At 39.5% G+C, this 22,418-nt stretch overlaps 1 protein-coding gene across 1 annotated transcript in view; it reads right to left on the minus strand.

Annotated features, from left to right (window-relative positions):
* The window catches only part of CLSTN2 (calsyntenin 2), a 193,240-nt gene that overhangs the window by 64,897 nt on the left and 105,925 nt on the right, over nucleotides 1-22,418 (minus strand). Inside the window, exons 2-4 of the mRNA XM_041416257.1 lie at nucleotides 12,452-12,647; nucleotides 10,662-10,870; nucleotides 3,581-3,730 (exon numbers count right to left, since the gene is read on the minus strand). Of these exons, the coding sequence (XP_041272191.1) occupies nucleotides 3,581-3,730; nucleotides 10,662-10,870; nucleotides 12,452-12,612 (520 nt within the window). The 5' untranslated portion in view covers nucleotides 12,613-12,647. The remainder of the gene's footprint in view (nucleotides 1-3,580; nucleotides 3,731-10,661; nucleotides 10,871-12,451; nucleotides 12,648-22,418) is intronic.

Genomic DNA, 22,418 nt, shown 5'->3' on the forward strand with positions numbered 1-22,418 from the left:
GGAGCAATCTCACTTGTGGTTTAATTGTCAATAACTGAGCAGACCTCTGACAGTCTTAAAACATATATTTCAAGTTTTTTCGTCCATGATTCTGCCTTTTTTTTTTTTTTTTTTTGGAGGCTAATCTCTTTTTCTCCCCACACAGTACATTGGTCACCAGAGATCCTGGTACAGGAATAATTGTTTTCAATTTTTTGCTATCTTGCATCTTTCAGCACATTGGGTTATATTTAATTTCCATTTGTAATCCCACTATGGGGGGACAATAACAGTTTCATGAAAACTGTTCCTGAAAGTAACAGAAATGTGACAAATATTAGAATATCATAAATAAGCTAAAGGAAACCTGGTCTAGATTACAGGACTTTGTTATTTATTGAATATACTTTATGGATATTTAGTACTGGGGTGCGACAAGTCTGTCCACCCTGCTTTGAATAAGGAAGATATAACTTTAGAGAAATCAGTATTTGTGACATTAAAACAACTGCAGTGAAAGGAACCCCACTGAAAGTGAATGCCCAGGAAGAAGTGTAGTGTGAGTTTTGTGCCTGCACAACTGAGACCAGGTAGAGCCTGCAGGGAAGGACAGAACCTGGGGAAGGTGTTGAAGATAACAGGTTTTTGCTTGGGACAGAAACCTCATAATTGTGTTTAAAAATATTTTAAACCAAAAATCCAAGTATCTTCGACTGCAGATTGAGCCATTATGACGTCAGGAGTACTGTCATCATCCAGCTTTTCTTGGTAATGCAGTCCTTTACCTATCTGGCAGGACATGGTCACTCCACTGTTTGGAAATCATGGATATGAAAACACAACTGGCATGAAGAGATTTTGTAGCACAGCTCTAGAAGTCGCTTGACAAAACTCACTAATGAGAATTTCCAATTAAAATAACTGATTAGAAATTAATTCAGCCCATTGATTTACATTTTTAGCTTGCTTAGTATACGAATAACACTCTAGAGGGGTCTGCTCAGAAAGCAGATGCCAGCTTGGGTCAAGTTTGTTTCTAGAGCAGCCTCTGAATAGAGAGGAGGTTTTTTTTGCTGAAAATGTCTGTGTGGGGATCTGGCCACTGGGGTATTAATGCCCATCATCAGAGAGCAGGCAAGCAGCTCCTGGATTTAATGAAGACTTCAATGCTGGTAGCCCAAGGAACTATTGATTAGGAAAGCACCTTGGCTTGTGGAGCCTTATTTGCTCTGCCACACATCAGTCACATGCTGTTGTCCTCAAGAAAAAGGAATAATTTTGAATTGTTTTACATCAGTCTGTTCTTCCCCATCCCAGCCCTGCACAGTGGAGGTTATCTGAAGGGCATCTACACTGAAATTGGCTGCAATAAAATTTTTAATACTGAAGTTGCATTAGACTACTCCAATCTCTACTCATTATAGTTACACAAACAAGTGCACAGTATTTCAAATTACGAAAGCCATTAACTTTTAGGAACTAAGTGCCAATGCCATAAATTGAAAATCCGAGTATTTATTTGTTCAGGATAACACTCAGGAACAAGAAAAAAATCACGTATTTTAGCAACATCTCTATTATAACCCAAGACTCAGAACATTCCTCTTTTCTGTCAAAAACCTCCCATTATTTTACTTCCTGAAGTCATCTAATCTTTACAAATATAGTATTATTTCAAAGAAGATGGAGTAAACCTGCTGGCTGCCCCTTTGTGGGGAGGTCACAGAGCAAGAGACACAGGGAAGAAAGAACACTATAAATATCTTCCATTTCTAGTCTCCAGATATCCTCTTTAACTACTAGAAATACTCTTGGAAAGTTTTGCTTATTTGATCTTATTTTTTTTCCCTAGAAACAGGTGATTTTTATTGGCTCAAACTGGCAAACACTATCACCTACATGAATTTCTTCACCTTTAAAAATAAACAGGTCTAAAAAAACCTCTTTAAGAAAAATGTATAAATTCCTGGAATGTTTATGTTGTAGTTTATTTTCAAATTACAATTAATGAGTTAATAATAATTAAGCACTGAAGCCCTATCTACCCAATTGTTCACTTAAAGACCTTCTACCCTGAGTAGGACACATCCCCTTGCATTTTGTGCTCCTTGACCTGGGGATGTGCCTCGGAGGTGAAGAGTCATGTATTTGACAGATGGAAAGGTACAAATAACACGAACAAAGCATCAAAAAAAAAACCCCAAACCCCAACCAAACCTGTTTGAGGTTGTTCCTTTTCCTTTTATTGGCTGCCTAATGTCTAAACCCACCTGATGGAACCAGTAACAAGCATAACAACCACATGAACTGTGAAATAATACTGGGCAATAGAAATACACCATTACCACCTTTGCAAAACATATTCAACAAATAAAATACCTGAATAAAAAAATATAGAAATGAAAAAACTATTCATCCATTACACCCATTTTAATACAAATCTCAAGCTAATTTGGAGATACTTAATTTATCTGAGATAACTCCATAAAATGGAAACAGAACATTTCTCCAGTGTAAAGAGACCATAATAGTTTTATAGAATAAATCATTTGAACAGTAATATCAGTTAGAAAATGTGGAAATAGTTCATAGGTATTGTGGTTTTTTTCAACAAAAATGTTCTTCAAATACTTGGGTACTAGTACATCCCAAAAAACTGAAACGTAGCTCTGCTCCACGTGAGGGCTGTGGAAATGGAATCCTGCTATTGCAAACATTTCATTACTAGCTCCTCTAGACAAGAGCTTTTCATTTCCCAAAGAAAGCCTTTTTTTCTTCTAAATGTCAACCTGCAAATTTATCTTTAAGTACAACAGCCAAACTGATTTTATCCTTTTCAATCATTATGTTTAAAAATTACAGTTATGGAGGTCAAGTTAGTCCTGAATGACACCTGCAAAACGTGGTCACATCCAGTTTGTCTGTAATCCCGCCCTCATTTCCATCTTAATTCCTAATAATTAGTAGCATTTCTATCTTCCCTGTATGTTGTCAGCTGCAGTTTTCTCCATTCCAGACAGGGTATAGATCCTTACAGCCTTTTTAGAAAATCAAATTGATTCCTACCAAAAATGTCTCAATATCAAGACAGGAATCAGCTTTAAAGATGCTTTTCACTCCCACTGAGGGTGCCTTGGCTCCTGCATGCCACAAAAGCCAATCCTGAACCTCAAACAAGATAACCTGAACAATTACAGCTCACATGGCAGAAATACCTTGCCATGGTGGCTTTAAAAACACTCTTTTAAGGAATAGTAGGACAATGGCAAAACAGCATCATTTTTTTAAACCTTCCAGAATATTCTCATAAGATAACTTAGACTCATAAGATAACTTATTGGAGCAGAAATTTGTCTTACTTCTTTTTTTCTGGTCTGCTCTTTGTTCTGCCTAGAGAAGAAACATGGCAAATGTAAGCAAAGATGGGATTATCATCCACTTTGTTAGCAGGCTTGGAATGAGGTAGAAGAAATAGCAGCAGTTTTCCACACCAGTGCAACAAGCACTGTTGTTCTACTTTCCTTACTGCAAGGTAAAAGGAAAACACCAAAGGAAAGAGATTTAAATAAAGAATTAAAATAGAAAAGCTATTCAACCTTACCTTGCCAGCCTGGTTTGCACACGGGTTTGACATTCACTCGTACCAAGACATCTTGTGTTGCATGCTTTTGCCCACAGTCAAAAGCTGTGACCATTATCTCGTACTGGTGCTGTTTATCATAGCTCAGTTTCTCGGTGTTCCTGATGTTACCTAGAGGTTCAACACAAGAAAACATTCAGAGATTCATTCTTGGTTGAGCACCCACAGACTGCAGCATTTGGGTTGTGGTTCATCAAGTGCTTTGTGACTTTGAGCTCTTTGAAGCATACAGGATTTGCAGAGGCAGGAGGTTCTGAGGAATTGGAAAGATTTTCTTTCAACCCAGCAGAGAAATAAGAAGCTTGCAGGAAAATATAAGATGGGAGTGGTATAATGTGGGCACGGGTCTATCAGAAAACATCTGCTCAACAACAATTTCTAAAGTAAGATGGTAAAAGTAATTAGCAGTTACATCTTGACATGTGAGCTATGAGTAAGTGCACCCTCCTTTTCCACATTTGCCACAATACCTGCCTTTAACAGCCACGTTCCTGAGATCCACTACTGAACCCAAGTATCTTCCTGTTCTCTCAAAAGCTATTACCCTGTAGGTGAGAGACATTTTAAAAATAGGAAAAGCCCTAGAATCACCTCCTGCATTACAGTGTTTAGCAGTATTTGATAGGACAGCACAGAGTTATCACATGCAAAATAAAACCCAGCAACAGCAGAGTTTATCTGCTGAACCTGACACACATATAATGGTAACAAATTACCTGCTTTGGGAACAAAGCAGTTCTGATGAACTTGAAAGTTCTGATGAACTTTCAGAAAGAAAGGGAAAGATCTTTGAATAGTTCCTGGAGGACTGGGACAGCACCAGCCAAAACATATGGACTTTCTATTAACAAGTTCTGCATTTTAATTCTGTCCATTTCCACTGAAGTTTACCTTTTGCACAAGTTGAAACTTCATCCTGTTTAATTAATTTCATGCTTTTGCTCAGGGCTGTTTGTTTTACCATCTCTTTGAATGAGGATTTTTGTTCTAGAGTTCAAAGAACAAACTTACTCTGCAGCAGTGCTACACGTAACATCTGCTTGCAAGCAAGGATCAGCAAAATCCAGTTGTTTGTGCTAAAATTGAAATGGGCAGCCCCCCATATCCTGGAATTTAGTCAGATGCAGGGAGCTGGTCCCTACAGGTGCTGGCCAAAGATGGGATCTCTTTTGTTAGGCACAAAACATTAGGTTTGGTTTGAGCATTTGCGTTTCATTTTCTTTTTTCTTTTCATTCAAGTGAGTGAGAGACAGGAGAAAGCAGACAAATGCAGCTTCTAAAAAGAAGTCTTTCACTGAAGCTCCATTAATTTGACAAGTGAAGACTTTCAGCAGGTGTCTCTCTGCTTCACACTCCTTATCTTGTCAGAGCCCACCACTTTGCTTTTGACTACCACAACTACATTAAAGCCAACTTTAGGAGTTTATTGAAATGGATGCAAAACTTTCCAGGTCAGGCCTGAAGAAAGGCTGTTTGCATTTATCACCACCTTCAAGTTCAAAACCTGTAGTTTAAACAGACGCTTGCATCTGCAGTTACAAGTCAGGCTCAGTACCCCCTTTACTGCTGAGTCCAAGTCTCTCCCGCTCCCTTTGTGAGCAGGGCACACAGGAGGACAAGCCCTTCTCATATTTAATGTCTTGAAAGGAGAAATGAATGAGCTGCTGAAGGCTGATGTGAACACAGGGCAGTGTCCTGCAGACTCTGGGGTTCTCTCTCTGGGGTATCTCATGTCACCAGGCATTTTAGGCCTGCCATGGGCACAGCTCCTTGCTCCCCACAAGAACGGCAACAATCACATCAACTACTGCATTGAGCTTTGAGTTAGCGATTGACAAAACAATCTAATCACCCATTTTACTATCTTGAGTTGCCTAATTAGTGGCTGCCTAAGAGGATTTAATGAAAAACTGCCACTGTATGTGTATACTTAATTACTAACTTTACATCTGCTCAGTTCTTCTGTCCTTTCTGCATTATAGTATTTCGTACATGAATCTTTATATTTCCCTATTTGGTTCTTCTTGGTATTATTTTAGTCTGTGATCAGCAAAGAAAATTCTCAAGAAACCAAAACTGTCCAAATTTCCATTAGCAGGTTGCAAAAAATTGTGTGGCACATTCACTGTCCTACAGGATTTATAAATCATTACAACATATTTACATTTCATTGAGTCTACCTTCCAAGATCTGTATTTCATTATGGCCATTTCAAATTTGGACTACAAAGATTCTGACTCTTAGGTGTTGTTATGGAAGGTCATTTGGATGACTTGCAGATGTTATCCAACAGTTTGTTGATTTCCTAATATTTTTTCTCTTACCTCTGATGCTTTATGATTCTTTGGGTTTTTATAATTTAATCAATACAATTAAAAAACAGACACAGAAGGAAAGCACTATAAACACAGACCAACTAAAGTTTTAGAGATGATAGTCTGAAAGTTTCTGTTTACATCTCACCCACAGACAAAAAAGTAATTAATAACATTAAAAGGAGAAAATTTTAATGGAGAAGTAAGTACATTTCTACACAATTCAAAATTAGGTCATGCATTTTTTATTCAGTCTTCCTAAATATCTGCCTTTTCCTGGAAATACCCAGAGCTATAACCAGTTTTCAAACAACAAAAAGCAGATCAGTGACTAGAGGAATATAAAAAGACCTTCCTAAGGACACAGACATTTACACCTCTGTTTCTTCAAGTTCAGTTTTTGGGATAGATGGATATAGACATCCCTCTTTTATGGCTTTTCCACCTTACTCTGGAGCACACATGAGAATGGGGAAAAAGTTGACTGATTTAGTATTGCAATTCCCTCCTAAATTCCACTGTTACTAAATCAATTGATCTTCTTGTCAAAAGGTTAATTTTTAAATTATAATGGAAATATTCTGTCATTTAATAAATATATAAATATCAAATGCAGATGCTCAGCTACAAAGTTTGGCTTGACTTTTCTGGCAATATGAAGTGTGCACAGCTCCTACTGCAGCTCTGGGTGCTGTAAAGGGGGATCTTGTGAGGTCCTGTCCTGTCTAGGATTTGTAACCTGATAAAATCTGTATGGACTGGACAGGTCCCTGTCTCATCTTCACATTGAACAGTTTGAACATGCATTTGTGAATGATTCCCAGAGCTGGGTGGCACATAAGAATCATCCCCATTTTTAAGGTGAGTCTAGGTCAGAGCTGTGACAGAATTTGTATTTATACCTGAGTTCCCAGATCATTGGACCATAATCCCTGGCAAATAAAGCACAAGGTATGTGAATAAAAATGGGTTTTGCTGGCATTCCGACAGATCTGTGCATTGTGGTTTAATTTTTCTGTCACCTGAAAAAAGCCTACACAATATTGCTGCAGTAACTGACTTGATTTGGATTCTCTGCTAAGGAAAAAATGAGATTAATCTACATGCAATACTACTTTAAAACATATTATGCTGTATACCTTTATCACAGTTCTTTGCACTGTGCACAGATGTCGGAACCCAGGACATCCCTCTGGGTGCCCTGGATGGCTCAAGATCCTGGCAGGGGCTCGGAGACCCTGGCAGGAAGCCAAAGACTCTTGGGAATTTGATCTCAACCCATGGAGCAAATTACCAACTTTACATGAAGAATTACAAGTCACAAAAGTTTAAGTAGCATAATAGTAGTTGTCACCGGGTGAAAAGTGGAATTTTGAAGAATTTCACTATGGGGGTCTAGGGGGACAAGATGGAGGGATTTGGGCGTTGTCCTGTCCTTCTTCCTAGCCTCCATCTTCTTGGTGATGGTGGCGCTTTGGGATTGGTGTCGAGTAGAAAGTCACTGTCTAACACAGGTGATAGGTATTGGAACATAACTGTAAATATCGAATACGTAGTTTATAGTATAAAAGATAACACCGGCCCCGTGGGAGGGCGGTGTGCCTCAGACTGACCTGCAGAAGAGACCTTGGCAGGCCAGACAGAAAATGTTTTAGATAAGAAATAATAAACAACGTTGAGAACTACAGCCGAAGACTTCTGACTCCTTCTTCAACAGCTGGATTGGGGAAAAGAGACTTTTAATACGTCTCGGGGTCATCCTGACCAAGGAGATCCCGAGACACAGATCCTTTGCAAAGCATAGATTTGTGCTCTGCCTTTACAAGACTGTATTGTATGACTCAGAGTTCATTGCCCTCTGAGTTGGCTCATCATATAGAAGACCGAATTTTACTAGTGCTATAGTTTCAGAACACAAAGTAATTTTATCCACAAGGAAATCACATACCAAGGGCCAGAGTTCCCAAATGTAACTGGGAAGTTTTATATTACCTTTCCAAAGTGCCTAAGCTACAAGGACCTGTAGAAAATACCCCCAGGCTGATGCTTCTTCCTGTGTCCACCCGCTCCTGCCTCCCATGGAGTGGGAATGAGGTAGCCTGGGCACCAACACAGCCTGCAGGGCTCTCTCTGCTGCTCTGCAAACCTTTCCCCAGGTGTCATACAATTTTTTAAGGCCAAAAAAAATGTTCCATGCATGGATCTAGGGACAAGAAGTAAGTTTTACCTAACAAGACACTGACCTGCCAAAAGAAAAAGAGCTGATTGTATAGCTTCATCTTTTTACAGACCTACATTTAGGGTTTTCATATGTTGTGATGAAAAAAGTCCACCATCTGGGGCAGACAATGGCATGTTTTCCTCACAATTCACCCCCACCTCCATCATTTGGGGCCCCCTGCAATATTTAGATTTGATTTTAAGGTTATTTGCTTATCCTCTTTCTGAGCAATGAAGCTCCACATGCAGGTGACTGAAAAGCTTTAAAAAATAATAACCTGCAGAAGACACAAGAACCTAGATTTGTATTTCACAATGGCTAAAAATACCCCTGTTAACAAAATCCTAATTAGCACAGAATTACCAGATAGTCCCAGGCATCTCATACATCTATTTTAACCACCCTATTGGGAACAAAAATGGGCATGTTTCCAAAGAATTTGCACCAGAGAAAGTTTCTATCAGCTGCCATAGAGAGGCATTCTCCGCAGTGAAATATGTTGGAACCAAGCAACATATTTTTTTCATAAAATAAAATTATAGTCATCTATTCAAACTTTGTCTCTAATCCCAGTGGGCTTAAGCAATTACCATTGTCTTAAAAAATTGCAAATTAGACTGCAATTACTGTTGGTTTTGGCAGCACTGTTCTTTTAGTGAACAAATAGATCAAAAATATTAATTGAACTCATGACCAAGAAACTGCAAGTATTACAACCTTATACGAATTATTCACTGCAGGCTTTAAAGTCACATTTAAATCAATGATTTTCTCATTGCCTTTGCTGAAAAGCAGGTCCCAGCCACATGAGGACAAAGATGTAACCAAGCACTCCTGACATTTCCTATCCTTTTGATCATATCTCTGACTAGAAAAAGACATGAGCACTCCTGAGGCAGCTGCTCTGTGTGATAGGAGCTGAAAAGGCATGAGTAGTAGAAATGACTGCTGTGTATCACACCGATTTCAGGGTATTCTCTGTCCCTTATATCTGCCACAAACCCTGCAGGAAACTGCGAGACAATGTGTGACTTCTCTAAGTACCCACCCTGCACACAGACAAGTCACGTGGAGCCTTGGAAAAAAATGGATTCAGAGACATAGAGAACTTTCTTTTATGACAACATGGGAAATCTAGCAGTTAGGAAAAAAAAGCCATGGAGAGGAAAATCTTCTAGGGAATTGCTTCCAAATATGTCCTTCCAAATGCCCACTTGCTGTAAAAAATCCTTTGTACAGTTCTCTAGATTCTCAAGAATCCTCAGGGTTACAGTGCCAGCTGCCCTTATTTACTCAAACACAAACATATTTCTCATGATTGCACTTCCCATACCATACACTTGCTTCCCAGTGTGTGATAACAAGATGGATTTTTCCCCAAAGTCATTAAAATTTATTGATGTAACAGGTTATTGTCTTCTGATGCTCATCTATGCATTGTGCAAGAACTGAACCAATACAGATGAATAATTTTTGAACAGGTAAAGAGTTTTTATAAAACATCCGAATATGAAAATGACTGCTTAGAGAAAACAGTAGCTCCATGCATGCTTTCAATTTACAATTTGGCCAAAAATCAGATTTAACTTCCAAACTGTACTCTCCTCCTACAAACATGGATTAAATGCTTCTGCTAGGAGAGATAAATCAGAGCATTGCTGGGTATGCTCACAGGGTGTTTCTTCAAGGGAAACTATTTTGTATCATCTGAAGCAAGCAGAGAATGGGAGGAAGGACCTTCCACACACTTTTCATGCTGCTCAGTCACCATTCCCAAACTCCCATGTTCTTTGCTGATCCAGGAAGCTGTGCATTGTGCAAGAACTGAACAAATACACATGAATAATTTTTAAACTGGCAAAGAGTTTTTATAAAAACTGCTGTTTTATCAAAAAATAAAAACTTAATATGGTTTCTTATTTTCACTAAAATATAAAATATGTACCTCAGAAAAACAACTAAAACAAACCAACAAAAACTTAAGAAATGGTACTTATTCTCCAAAGTACATTTTCTTCCATGATGCAGAATAATGGATCCACTTCAGGAAGCACCACAGTTGGACAGGTCTGTGGACCTGTGATCCTAAAACAATCAATAAATACATGCAGAATATTGCCATATTTGGGTTCTGCTTCAGGAAATTCAGGGGAATGGGACTGGCTGTAATCCAGTAAATAAGCCCTGCCTTGGGAATACATGCTGCCTTGGGGAATGCCATCACTTGGATGGGAAACAGGATCTGAGACAATTAGGAGAATGGACCGACTGACGAAGAATCATGTTGCTCACCTAAATCTGGTGGTTTAATTTCCACAGGAGATTACTGCATCGCTTTCTGCCCCAGTGGTACACAAAAGGGATGGAATTGCTCAGTGTGAGGATTCCTCTGTTCTCAGAGATGAGAACAGGATTTCTCTCTGGAGTTCCCTCTCCAGGCAGGTGATCAGCTCGTGCCCCCAAGCACTGCCAGCCCTGCGGACAGCCCTGCTGTGGCAGCACTCACCATTCCTGTCGATGGCAAAGGGAACATCTGCGGTGACAATCTCGTAGTTGCAGATCTGGCTGTACTGGGGGGAGCAGTCCTCGTCTGTGGCTTCCACCTGCAGGATGCTGTCATAGATCTTCCCCTCTGTCACTGAGGCCTTGTACATGCTCTCCTTGAATGCGGGGGAGAACTCATTGACATCCTTTACCTGGATATGGACTACTGCCCTAAAACAGGCACAGAAAATGTCAAAGAGAAAAGTTAATTTATTGTGACACCTTACTAACAGTTTATTTTCAAAACACTTAATAAGACTAACAAGACATATCTAGAAAACTATGTAAGCCCCTATTAAAATGAGATATTAGAATTTTTATGTTTCATTTGCCCAATTTAGTGTCTTAATGTGGCACTAGGTAAAAGTCCATTGCCATGGCTTGTAGGGAGAGAGTTTTGCGGTGTTCCCTATTAAAATCTGCCTTTAAAAAGGAACCCCAGCAGAAAGCCAATGATATAATTACACGGTAAAATAAGACACAGTCGTCTTCCATACCCACTACCTAAAAATGGGCAGTTTACAAGCATTCTTCCATATTAAGAAAGGCTCTCACCTTCTGCTGATGACAATTACCTAATCCTTCAACTAGTTACAACATTGCACATGTAGCCCACCAAGGCCTTTGGTATTTAGTGAGTAAAGCCCAAAAGCCTTGCTTTGGAAGGCTTTGCTTTCTGGTTTGATAGGCAGGGTGACAGAGGGACACAAAAGGGATGCTCTGGAGCAACGGCAGAGTTGCAATAATGTCTGGGACCTCAGGCAGCATGGCTGAGGGTTTGCTACTAGACAAAGTCTGGTGGCAGTGGGCCAGACTTCATTTAGTCAAGATTAGACCAAAATTTTCCACAACTGAAATTCTACCAGATTATTACTGATGTTAGAGGGGGAAACATAAAAAACCTGATATTGTGAAGCAAAACCTGTGTCTGCGATTTGATGTTATCTGCTATTGCAGGCTTCCTCCTAATTCTGTATTCTTTTTAAATATCTTGAAAACTTCAGCTTGCATTACAGATCTGATTAAACTTTTAATTGTCATATGTCCTGGATGAGCAAAAGGAAGAATGATTACTATAAATCATTTATTATAATGTCTCTCCGCAAAATGAACTATTTGTACAGCACTTATATATCTACGTGAGCTAAATTCATCTTTAATGACAAATGATCTAGAGCTTAGTGTCATGAATTCTAAGGGAAAAAAATGCACTGTGCCACCTAAGCTTATTCAGGGAATTGGCTCCACAGTAAAAAGTGCCACCTACTGACCTTCAATACACTCCTCTTCAGAGGACTTCACTTTCTCTGAGACTTGCTGGACAAAAGCTGAGGTCAGACACCATTCGAACATGACACTGCTCAGCTTATGGCATAGATGTACTAATAAATTGGGGTGATCCCTCTTTTCTTACCATTTGAAATGAGATGAACAGAGAGAAAACCTATTTAAAAATTGCAAATATCAATTGAAAGCCAGTTCCTATGACTTGGATGTACTTAGCATGAAAGCACAAATGGAAAATATAAACCAAAACTGAGATGCATTTATCCACTTGAACGGGGATCCTGTCCAAAGCCTTAACTGAAGCAAACAAAAAGGAATATATTTTCTAATAGAAAAAAGGAATGAAAAAATGGGAGGAATATTGCAACTGTGATTTATCTTTATTTGCTTTCTACCTGAAATAACATAGACTGTGGAGCAAATGTATGCTAAAGCAAAAAAATATTTCTTCTCATTTTCACTCACTTGTGAGATTTCTTCCAGTTTGTTCCACCTGGTCCTGATCCACAGTCATAGGCCTGGATGATGAATGTGTATTCCTTCTGCAGCTCACAGTCAATGGGACTCTTTGCTCGAAGCCAACCTTCTCCAGATGTCTTGTTCAGCACAACTGCCTCGAAGGGCATTTCTTGCCCATGGATTTTAAAAGCACAAATTTCACCTGTGAGGAACAGCACAAAACAATCATAACTAGGGTGGGGGGGTAGGAGTGGGTCTGAGTCCTATGCACTGGAGAGACACCTACAAAGTTCATTTGTATTTCTCCTGCATTTCCAGAGGAGGGAAATACAGACTCAGGCACCAGGTCATTGTGTATCCAAAAGGGCCTTTAAGCAGGTGTTGTGCAGTGGGAAGCGCTGAGTGCAGCTCTAGGCACATTCCTGCCTCTTCCTCTGTCAGTACTAAATGGTTTCTGAAAGCCCCAGAGGCCATTCCATATGGTACCAACAGCAGTGGTGAGCTAAATTATATTTGAGCTAAATTAGGAGACTGTATTTATTTAAAGAAAATAGCACAAAGAAAAATAGATAATACTTCAGAGGTGGTCTTTTTTTTAACTGCTGTCACTCCTTGAGCCACTTGAGCTGCCAGGTGGTAGCAGATATGCAGATTCTTGCAGTTTAGTTTCCCAACACTGGAAAAACTAATGGTGCAGAACATGGGCACATTCAAAATACATCCCGCTTTATTTACAGACATACATCATCTTTGGATCAGAAGCAGTTGAAGGCACACAGAAAAGTGTCCCTTTTGGACATCTCCGTTACCCACCCATATTCTCACTCATGTATGAGTGCTTTCGTGGCAGCAGCTCACTCTGCCTCCAAACTGTTTCCTGATATAATAGATCCATAGCATCTCTCAGAGGAGTACTAGAGAACAGAACAGATGATATAGCAAGGACTAATAAAATTGATTTGGTCACAAAAGACAGCATAAAGGATCTTGTGAGAATATGAGACTGGAAAGGAAAAAAGACCCAATTTCTGGTGTTCCTTTTTTTATCCTTCATAATGAGAGGAAGGATATGCACACGGAGTTAATTTTATTTTTAGTTCAGTCTCTATAACCTGCTCCTATGCAAGATACTCCAGAATCCAACTTTAAAAATGAAATATTTATATAAAGATCAATATGACTTAAATATTTTTATGACATATTAAAAACATGCTCTTTTATGAGCAAGTCAGTCTCAGGACATGCATTATAGATTCAAAGCCATCTCCCACTCACATAATCCTTTTCCATTTATTTCCAATTTACAGTTGCTTTTGAAAAGCTCCTTGCCAATCATATTTGAGCCAAGTGCCAAATTCTAAATTAATTCTGAATCTATGACGTCTAATTCAGGCCTGATTCCTGTTGCTCTATTACAACATATTGTTTATTTTTGCAAAAGAGAACAGACAGTGACTTTGTACAAGTAGTGAAGTTCATAAATCCTATTATGTGTGAAAAATAAAAAATTGCAAGGGCGTATGTGCAGGGAGGGTGGGGATTAGGTATGGAGGTATGAGCACAGAATTTTTAGAATATTTCCTCAACTATCATCACACTGGTTTCCCTTTATGACCACAGGAGCTGAAGCTTTGCTCAGCTACATCTACTGACATTCAGGCAGATGAATCCCACACTTAATAATTTCAATCAGTCCTGTGAATGCCTTTAAAGGATCAGCACACAGTTGTTTCGGTAATTATGAGGCACTGAAAACATTAAGCATTGCTTAAACATTTTCCTGCTGCCCCCTCTCCCTCCAGGGGTGTGAAAGGGCTGTGGAGTTTCTCAGGACATTTCCAGGCTCTCTGCTGCTCACCCTCAGTGAGCTCAAATATTTGGGCTACAGAAGAAGCAATGGACTTCAGCCTGAGAATCAGATTTTCAACAGGACTAACACCTTGCACATCCACAAAAGCAGGCTGCACAGTGATAATGAACCGTGCACAGGGGCCAAAGCATGAGATGAAGAGAAGGGCTGAAAGGAAGCAGCCTGTTCAGCTTGAACCACAGGCACTGATCACTGAGTTTGTATCCCACTGCTGTCACACACCTTTGAAAAAAATGGTCTGCATTTCCTTGTAACTTCAAAAAAAACCATTCATCTAAAATGATATTGTGGATTTTAGTTTTATTTTAATTGAAAACAAAATAAACCAGTGCAAACATGGGAAATCTAATGGCAAATACTGTTTGTTGTGTTTTATAAAGACTGGCCCTCATAGTTTCTTAATAAAGTTTTCCTCAGATGCACAATCCATCAACAGAAATCCTAACTTCAGTGGTTTGTGTTTATTATTTTATTGATCCACTGTTTGATCACAAACAAGACAGTATTTGCAGACGTCCAAGCTCCAGTTCATAAAAAACAGAAATAGCTCTGGGCAGATAAAAGTTCTCTCAGCCCTAATCTAAATATTAATCATTTTTCCCTCTCCAAAGGCAGAGCCTTAAGGCAAAGCAATCACAGAAGCAGCACATGTTCCAATTAGTTCTCATCAAATATTTTAGAAGTCTCTATATCCCTCTCCTATGCAAGATACTCCAGCTTTAAATATAACTCTAATTTTGCCTCCATATTTCAATTCTCCAAAGATAAAATAATGACAGCTGTCTGGATATGATGAGATATTTGTAAATACACTGCAAAAAACCCACATGCACTTCCAGAACGTGGCTACAGAAACCTGCTTATTTGAAAACAACTGGAAATGTTGTTAAAAATTGGGTAAGATGTTTTTTTCAAAAGAAGGGCTCTACTGCTGTTTCCAAAGAAATGAACTAACACTGTCAAACAATTTAAATGTATAGGCTCACGACTTTCTAAAAAGGTGTCTTAATGGCTGTATCTCAAATGGAAATGATAACAGAGTTGTAAGAGCTGTAACAAAGCAGAAAATTAACTAAGGTCCACTGCCAGACACACAGACATTGACAGATATATATATATATATATATATATATATATATATATATATATATATATATATATATATATATATATATATATATATATATATATATATATATACTCCTATTAAGCATTACAAACAATGTCTTTAAAACATAACAGATACTATTTCTCATTATTAAATAGAGCTACAGGGCTTTATTTCAATCCAGCTAAGTTAACCCCAGACTGTCAGAGATCAGACAGCTACAGAAGCTGAGCTGGGCAGCATCACAGAACTTTTGGCCCCGGTACAGTGAGAGCCAAGGGAGAGATAAACTTCAGGCAAGAACAGAAGTGAAGACATCATGTCTGGTCACTCTGACCCTCTGACACTGACTGTTCTGGCAAGGGGAGATGCAAAAAGGACTTTATGGCAAAAGAGATAACAAAGGACATTACTAGCACAAGAAGAATAATCAGAAGATTGTGTTTCTAAAGGGGACCAGGACAAAGGGGTCGAATTCTGGTAAACTGTGTGATAAATGGCTTTGCTTTGCTGGCATAAGTGGAGTCCGTGGCAGTCAATCCTTGCACCAGACATACATGATGTCAGTGGGAATTTTGGCAAGCTTATCTTACTTACTGGGGTCTCAGGTAAGTATGGGTTTGCAAATTACTGGAGGAAAGGGAAGCAGGATTTCTCTCCTACTCAGACTCACCTCTGAAGTTGCAAGACCTTTGCACCACCTTCTTCCCTTCCCCTTTGCAAGGCTGAAATAATGAGAGTGCAAATTGGGACATTGTTTTTCTCCTAACAGACAACCCAGCAAAATTCTGTGCTTTGTTCTTAATTTCATTTGAATGGGTTTGTGAGCAGGTGGATATAGGATTTTGTGATCACAGAAATCGTGGTAGCACTGAACTGCTAAAAAAAGGATAAGCTGGTGACACTATGTAAAGGTAGAAGCATGCTCATGAAATCCTACAGCAATTGCCAAGGCAGAGGAAAAATTTCTCCCAGGCCAGGAGGCACACTCTGAGGGCTTCCAGTTTCTTCCTATAAAACCTTCTGGTTACAGGGCTGAACTCTGCTGAGAGTTTCACTTTAGTACATGTTTTAACTAAACTCTGGACATGTTCTTTCTTCAAATCATTCACACTATCATTAGCCAGAAGCATCTATTAATTTTGAAGTTTACATTCTTTTAAGTTTTAAAGCCTTGATAGATCCATATGTTACTACTCCGGGGGGAATAAGGATATTATTTCCTCTGTAAAAATTATAATAGCCTGAAAAAAAGCTACTGATGATTCATAATTACTGAAACATAACCAAAAAATTTCCACTGTTTGGAAATTGATAAAGACAATGCTCCACATTCAGTCACATTTGCATGCAAGATTTAGTAATTATAAGCCTTGATCAATACAATTGTATTACAAATTACTCTTTTATATGAAACACCAGATTCATACTTCTTGAAGTAAAATAATAATCCCCAATGTTACTCCTTTAGTAACTACACAGCCTCATTCACTTGAATTCAATTTCAGAAGTTATTAAGAAACACTGGATTATTTAGCCTTTCACATCTCCCTTTGCTACTTCCTTAGCCTTCACTACACCAAGAATACTGAAGCCTTCAGGTGGAAGCTGGGATCTCTGACATTCCATCGTTGGCATCAATAGTTACAACAGGCACCAGCTGTATGTGAATCAGGAATCAGCAAGTGCTGTTTCAGGGGCTGGCTGAGGTTCAGCAAGGCCAAGCACTGGGCCACCCCAAGCCTGCAGCGCTCCAGGCTGGGCACCGGGGCTGACAGTGCCTCCCAGAACAGGACCCAGAACAGGTCAGCAGCGCTGAGCAGGAGCCAGGTTTGCCCGGGTGGCTCAAAAGGACAAAGGCAGCTGGCCTGGAGCAGCGTGGCCAGCAGCACCAGTGACTGTCCCCCGAGGGACAGCACTGGGGAGCCACACACCAAACCCCGTGCCCAGTTCTGGGTCCCTCACTGCAAGAAAGACCCTGAGGGGCTTTCTGAGTGAATCCAGAGAGAGGAAAGGAGCTGGGGAAGGGCTGGAGCACCAGGCTGGTGAGGAGCAGCTGAGGGAGCGGGAGGGGGGCTCAGCCTGCAGAAATGGAGGCGCAGAGGAGACCCATTGCTCTCTGAGAGGAGGCTCTCGTGGGATGGGAGTCAGTCTCTTCTCCAAGGTAATGACTGATAGGGTGAGTAAATGGCCTCAAGTTGCACCAGGGTAGGTTTAGATTGGATGTTAGGAAAAAAATGTTTCCACCAGAAGTGTGGGTCAGGCACTGGCACAGAGTGCTCAGGGCAGCAGTGGCATCACCATCCTTGGAGGGGTTCAAAAGACATGTAAATGTGGCACTCGGGGACATGGCTTAGTGGTGGGCTTGGAACTGCTGGGTTATTGCTGGACTGAATAATTTTACAGGTCTTTCCAACCTCAGTGACAACTGCATGCTCAGGCAAACTCGTGATTCCTTACCGAATGGAGATCACACTGCTGTGTCCAGGACATGTCTGGATGTGTGACTACACACATGGATTTGTTCCTGAAAACATCTGTTAACTTCAACTATGTTTTAAAGAGATTAATTGTTTCCCTCAAGTGCTATGAAATTATGCAGCTCGACAATACAGAGATGCCACAGAAAAAGCATTGGGTGACAAAGAGGTCACATCTCACTAAACGGCAGAGAGAGCACACAAAAGTGTTCTAAAAGCTCAACAAGAGGAACAGCTTCAATTCTCTCTTATACTTTTAGGTAGCAGTAAATCAAATGTGAAGCTCAAATCTCTGGGAAACCAGGCTTCATTAGTTTGCTGCTGGCAAAACTACTCATTTACATTCATATCCTGTTCTAATTTTATTACTCTCTAGACTTTTATTACACTTCCTTGTGTGTTTTTCTCCAACATACAATCAACATAGATAATCCTTTATTTAAAATTAAGGTTGCAGTTTTATACTTTCTGAGGTAAGCACAGAGGCCCTGAAAGATCCCAAAGTGCCTAAGAATCAAAGCCCCAGGATCGCATGGCAAATCCACTCCCACCTTGAAGGAGACAAAACCCCTGTCCAGGACAGATGCTTATCAAGTTTTGATGCAAACAACAGACAAATGCCATGATCAAGGTGTTACAGTGACCCCCAAAGCTTTGCACAATAATGACAATAACACTGCTGTTTCCATAGGTCAGTCCTTCAAGTACCTAATTCAGCTCCATGGATCCACCAAGTCCTAACAGAGGTATCTGACTCCACCGCTAAAGAAGAATCTCCGTACACTGCATGCCACCAGTAGGCTTCCAGGGATTTTACATAACGTGTGGATTTGCTTGCAGCATGAATTTCCTCTTGCTCTAACTAAAAGTTTGTCAACAAAATTGAGGCACTCTCAGTATGAATCAAATTCACATCTTTAAGGCTTTTTTATAATCCAGCTTTCCACAGTAACAGCTGTATACAAGTTTCTCTGCTGGCATCCTGCAAACACCTCCTGCAGTGCAAAGCTGGTGACCTTTTGAGTGTCTCCATGCCACTGGGAAGGTTTACAGCTTTGACAAGTTTTTCTATCACAGGATGTTGCTACTGTTTAAATAATTACTGAATGCATAAGGTTAAGTTTTGAAGAAAGAAAGGGCAGTTGTTTGGGAAAATGAGGCAAAATAATAATTAGAGATTATTCCTATCTGTAAGGATAGGAAAAAAATAAGGTAGTAACTACTGTATATGCTTTTCCAGCTCATTTAAGTCAATGCTATTAAACTCACACTGCAATACTAAATTCCAGGAAGCAATACTGAAATATGAATAGAGGGAGGTATTCATGCCTGAATACCAAAAATTATTATTTCCTCATATCTAATTTTATGGGCAACACACTCTGCAAAGAAAGAGCATAAATCCACTGCTACACTTCCTGTTCCATGGATTTGAAACTGGAAGAGGGGGAAACTGCACTTGCACTTCAAGTAATTCATTGATGCGATAAGTTCACACCAAATGAACCAGACTTCATCCTTCTGCTGAAGCAGGGACAGCTGCTCAAGATAAAAAGATAGTTCTGCAGGCAGCATAAAAGCAGCAGTGATATCTGGGTTTCCTCCTGGCTCCACAATAAATTTCCCTACTCTACAATTTTGTTTACATAAATGTTGCTTAAAAAGTGTGATTTTTCTGGACAAACTGTGATGTTAGTGAGATATCTGACCACACTGCTCTGTTGGAATCCCCCACTGCTGAGATGCACAACACATCCCACTCAGGTCTGCACTCCAGCTCAAATGTGGAGAGCTGATAGATGTTTATTTGAATACTGCAATAAACATTGAGGTGGATTATAAAAATAAGTAACAAGGAGATAAATGTTTGTGCACATAAAGATGTGCTTAATTAATTACTGACTCTGCCTTTTGCGAACACCCTCTACTCTAAAAGCATAGAAATATAAAATATTTTCTTTCTTTCCTCTCATCAATCAAACCCTTACCAAATTAACACTCTATTGCAAACAATTTGAAACATTTCTTAATCTTTTATTCTTTCTAAAATCTGACAGATTCAAGAGAGTCAAAAAAGGAAAAAAGTGTGATTTTAAGAACAGTAGCAAAAAAGTATAATTTTCTAATCAATGTGTGGAGCTCCATGCCCACTGCACCAATGGAAGGCTTTGTCAGCCTCAAGTTTCATTTTTGGAAGTATCCCGTGGATTCAGGAGTGCATCCAGTGCCACACAGCCACACACTCAGCACACAGGAACTGCTGTCCCAGTTAGTTACAGCGCTGTAGGGCACAGCACGGTGTCTCTGACAGTTACACGAGCATCACTGAGAAATATTTGCCTTGGCATTTTTTACAATGCCACATTATAAGGAACAATTTGAAAAATTAATCCTGCAACCATGTAGTTAAGACTGTGCAAAAGGCACATTAATAAAAGGAACTTTATCTTCCAGGAGCCAAGTGAAGCTGTGAATTACAGTTCCCAGCTGAGTCATTTTCTGCTCTCCTTTTGTACCGGTGTCAATAACAATCACAAACACCTCTGGGTCCTTGTCTTCACACACATTACCTGCATTCTTTGGGCAGTGCTCATTCAAGGCTGCAGCTGTGGTTGAGCTGCAGCAGCAGATCAAAAAGCACATTTCTTCAGACACTCCTCTTCCAGGAAACACAGGGCTTCAAGGCTGCAGCTGTGGTTGCAGCTTTGCTGCTGCTGCTGCTGCAGCAGATCAAAAAGCACATTTCTTCAGACACTCCTCTTCCAGGAAACACAGGGGCCCAGATGCTCCCACTGCCCTAATTCCATGTTCGTGCCTGAAAGATGGGTCACAAAGCTATTTCTCCTCCAGATTAGTGAGGTCTAAACACAGAAAAATAGGAGATAACTTGCCTTATGACCTGACCCCATTTAGTGTGTATATCATTTAAAAAAAGGTGAACCTATTTTTAAAAGAGTGACCTAGAGGCATCTGCACGTAAAATTATAAAGGTTATTACAATGCTTGCAATAATTTCCTGCCACTAAGTATTACTGAACAGTTAAAGAACAAATGCTAATAAACTATGTGAAAGTAGCTATGATGTATAATGTTCCTCAGATTTTCAAATTAAATAGAGGCCTAGAATTAGGAATATTGGTTAGTGAATATATATTGCTTACAGAATTCCTACAGTCCAACAGGCAAACCTAACACAAATATTTCCTTCAGCAGGATAGGTGCTCCAGCATGACCTGCTAGATTTGGCTCCCTTGTGAGATACACAGAGATAAATAAGAAAATGAACATCACCATGTTACACTCAGAGTAGAAAATCAGCAGCTGTTTAGTCTACAGAGGACTCAGCAGACTGACAGAAAACCTAACTTTTTAATTAAACTACTTTCCCTAGGGCCTTATATCAAGGCAGACAATTTTTGAGATAAAGCAGCTTGGAAAATGTTGAATTTATTAAATGATTATTTCCCTGAATAATTTTAAAGGCATTCTTTTGGGGTATAGTTAGCTAATTCAAAGCACACAGTGATTTACCAATCAGTTTTTCTGTTTCTTTTGAATCAAATGCATGAGTTAGTTCTAACTTGAGAGCTATATCAGGAACTTTGGACTGGCTAGCATGTAATTTAAACACCAGACTCAACCACCCAAACCAGAGGAGAGCCAAGTACTAGGAGCTAGGGCTGTCCTGCAAAAATAACAACCATTAAATAATTCCAATATTCTACCTTTGAATAATTGTGGAGCTTGCATGGCATTGACAGCCTATGAAATGAGTTCAAAGGGAAAGTATGAATCTTTTCAGTGGCTCCTAAACTCTTGATAACACACAGAGTAAATTTTCACAGATGCATTAGGTGTTTTAGGACTCTTCTATCTTTTGCCCACAAAAACACATGTGAGAGGCAAGGCACTGAGTGAGCGACTAGGAAAGGGATAATGTGCTCACACATCCTCAAGTTCTCACTCAGCTATTTACTCTGCTGTGGCCTCTTCTCACAGAAGCAGATTAAATAAAAAATTTAGGAACATTAATTTAGTCTTGGCATGGAGCCTGGACACAAGAGATTAGTCTGGGCATCCTGCAGACAAGCAGCAAAGTAGAGCACTGAGTTTAATTGTTACAAGAGTACCATATGGTTCCTCCTGATCATGGCTTTTTTTTTTCATTTGCCTTTACTTTCACTTACCTGTCTTTAAACAATCTGAAATCCTCAGCTCCTGATGTAAAGTCATAATTTGGACTGGATCTCTAGACAGGGTAAGTTACTTTGGACACAAATACTTCTGCTACAAAGCATCATCTCCAGTGAAAAGCAACACAGTCAAAATTATAGCATCTGGCTTTTTATCAGAATGGAAATCATGTAGTGAAGATTTAGTAGCTCATGTAGTGAACAAAATTCATCAAAAGAAAAAGTAAATACACATCTCCCTGGAAGATCAGTTGTAGTCTAATTTGTTTGGACACTTAGAATTATTTATTCTATTTCTAACAAAATATATTCAGTTCATCCT

This window comes from Onychostruthus taczanowskii, unplaced genomic scaffold (genome assembly GCF_017590055.1).
Source record: "Onychostruthus taczanowskii isolate IOZ18803 unplaced genomic scaffold, ASM1759005v1 scaffold51, whole genome shotgun sequence".
Classification (NCBI taxonomy): Eukaryota; Metazoa; Chordata; class Aves; order Passeriformes; family Passeridae; genus Onychostruthus; species Onychostruthus taczanowskii.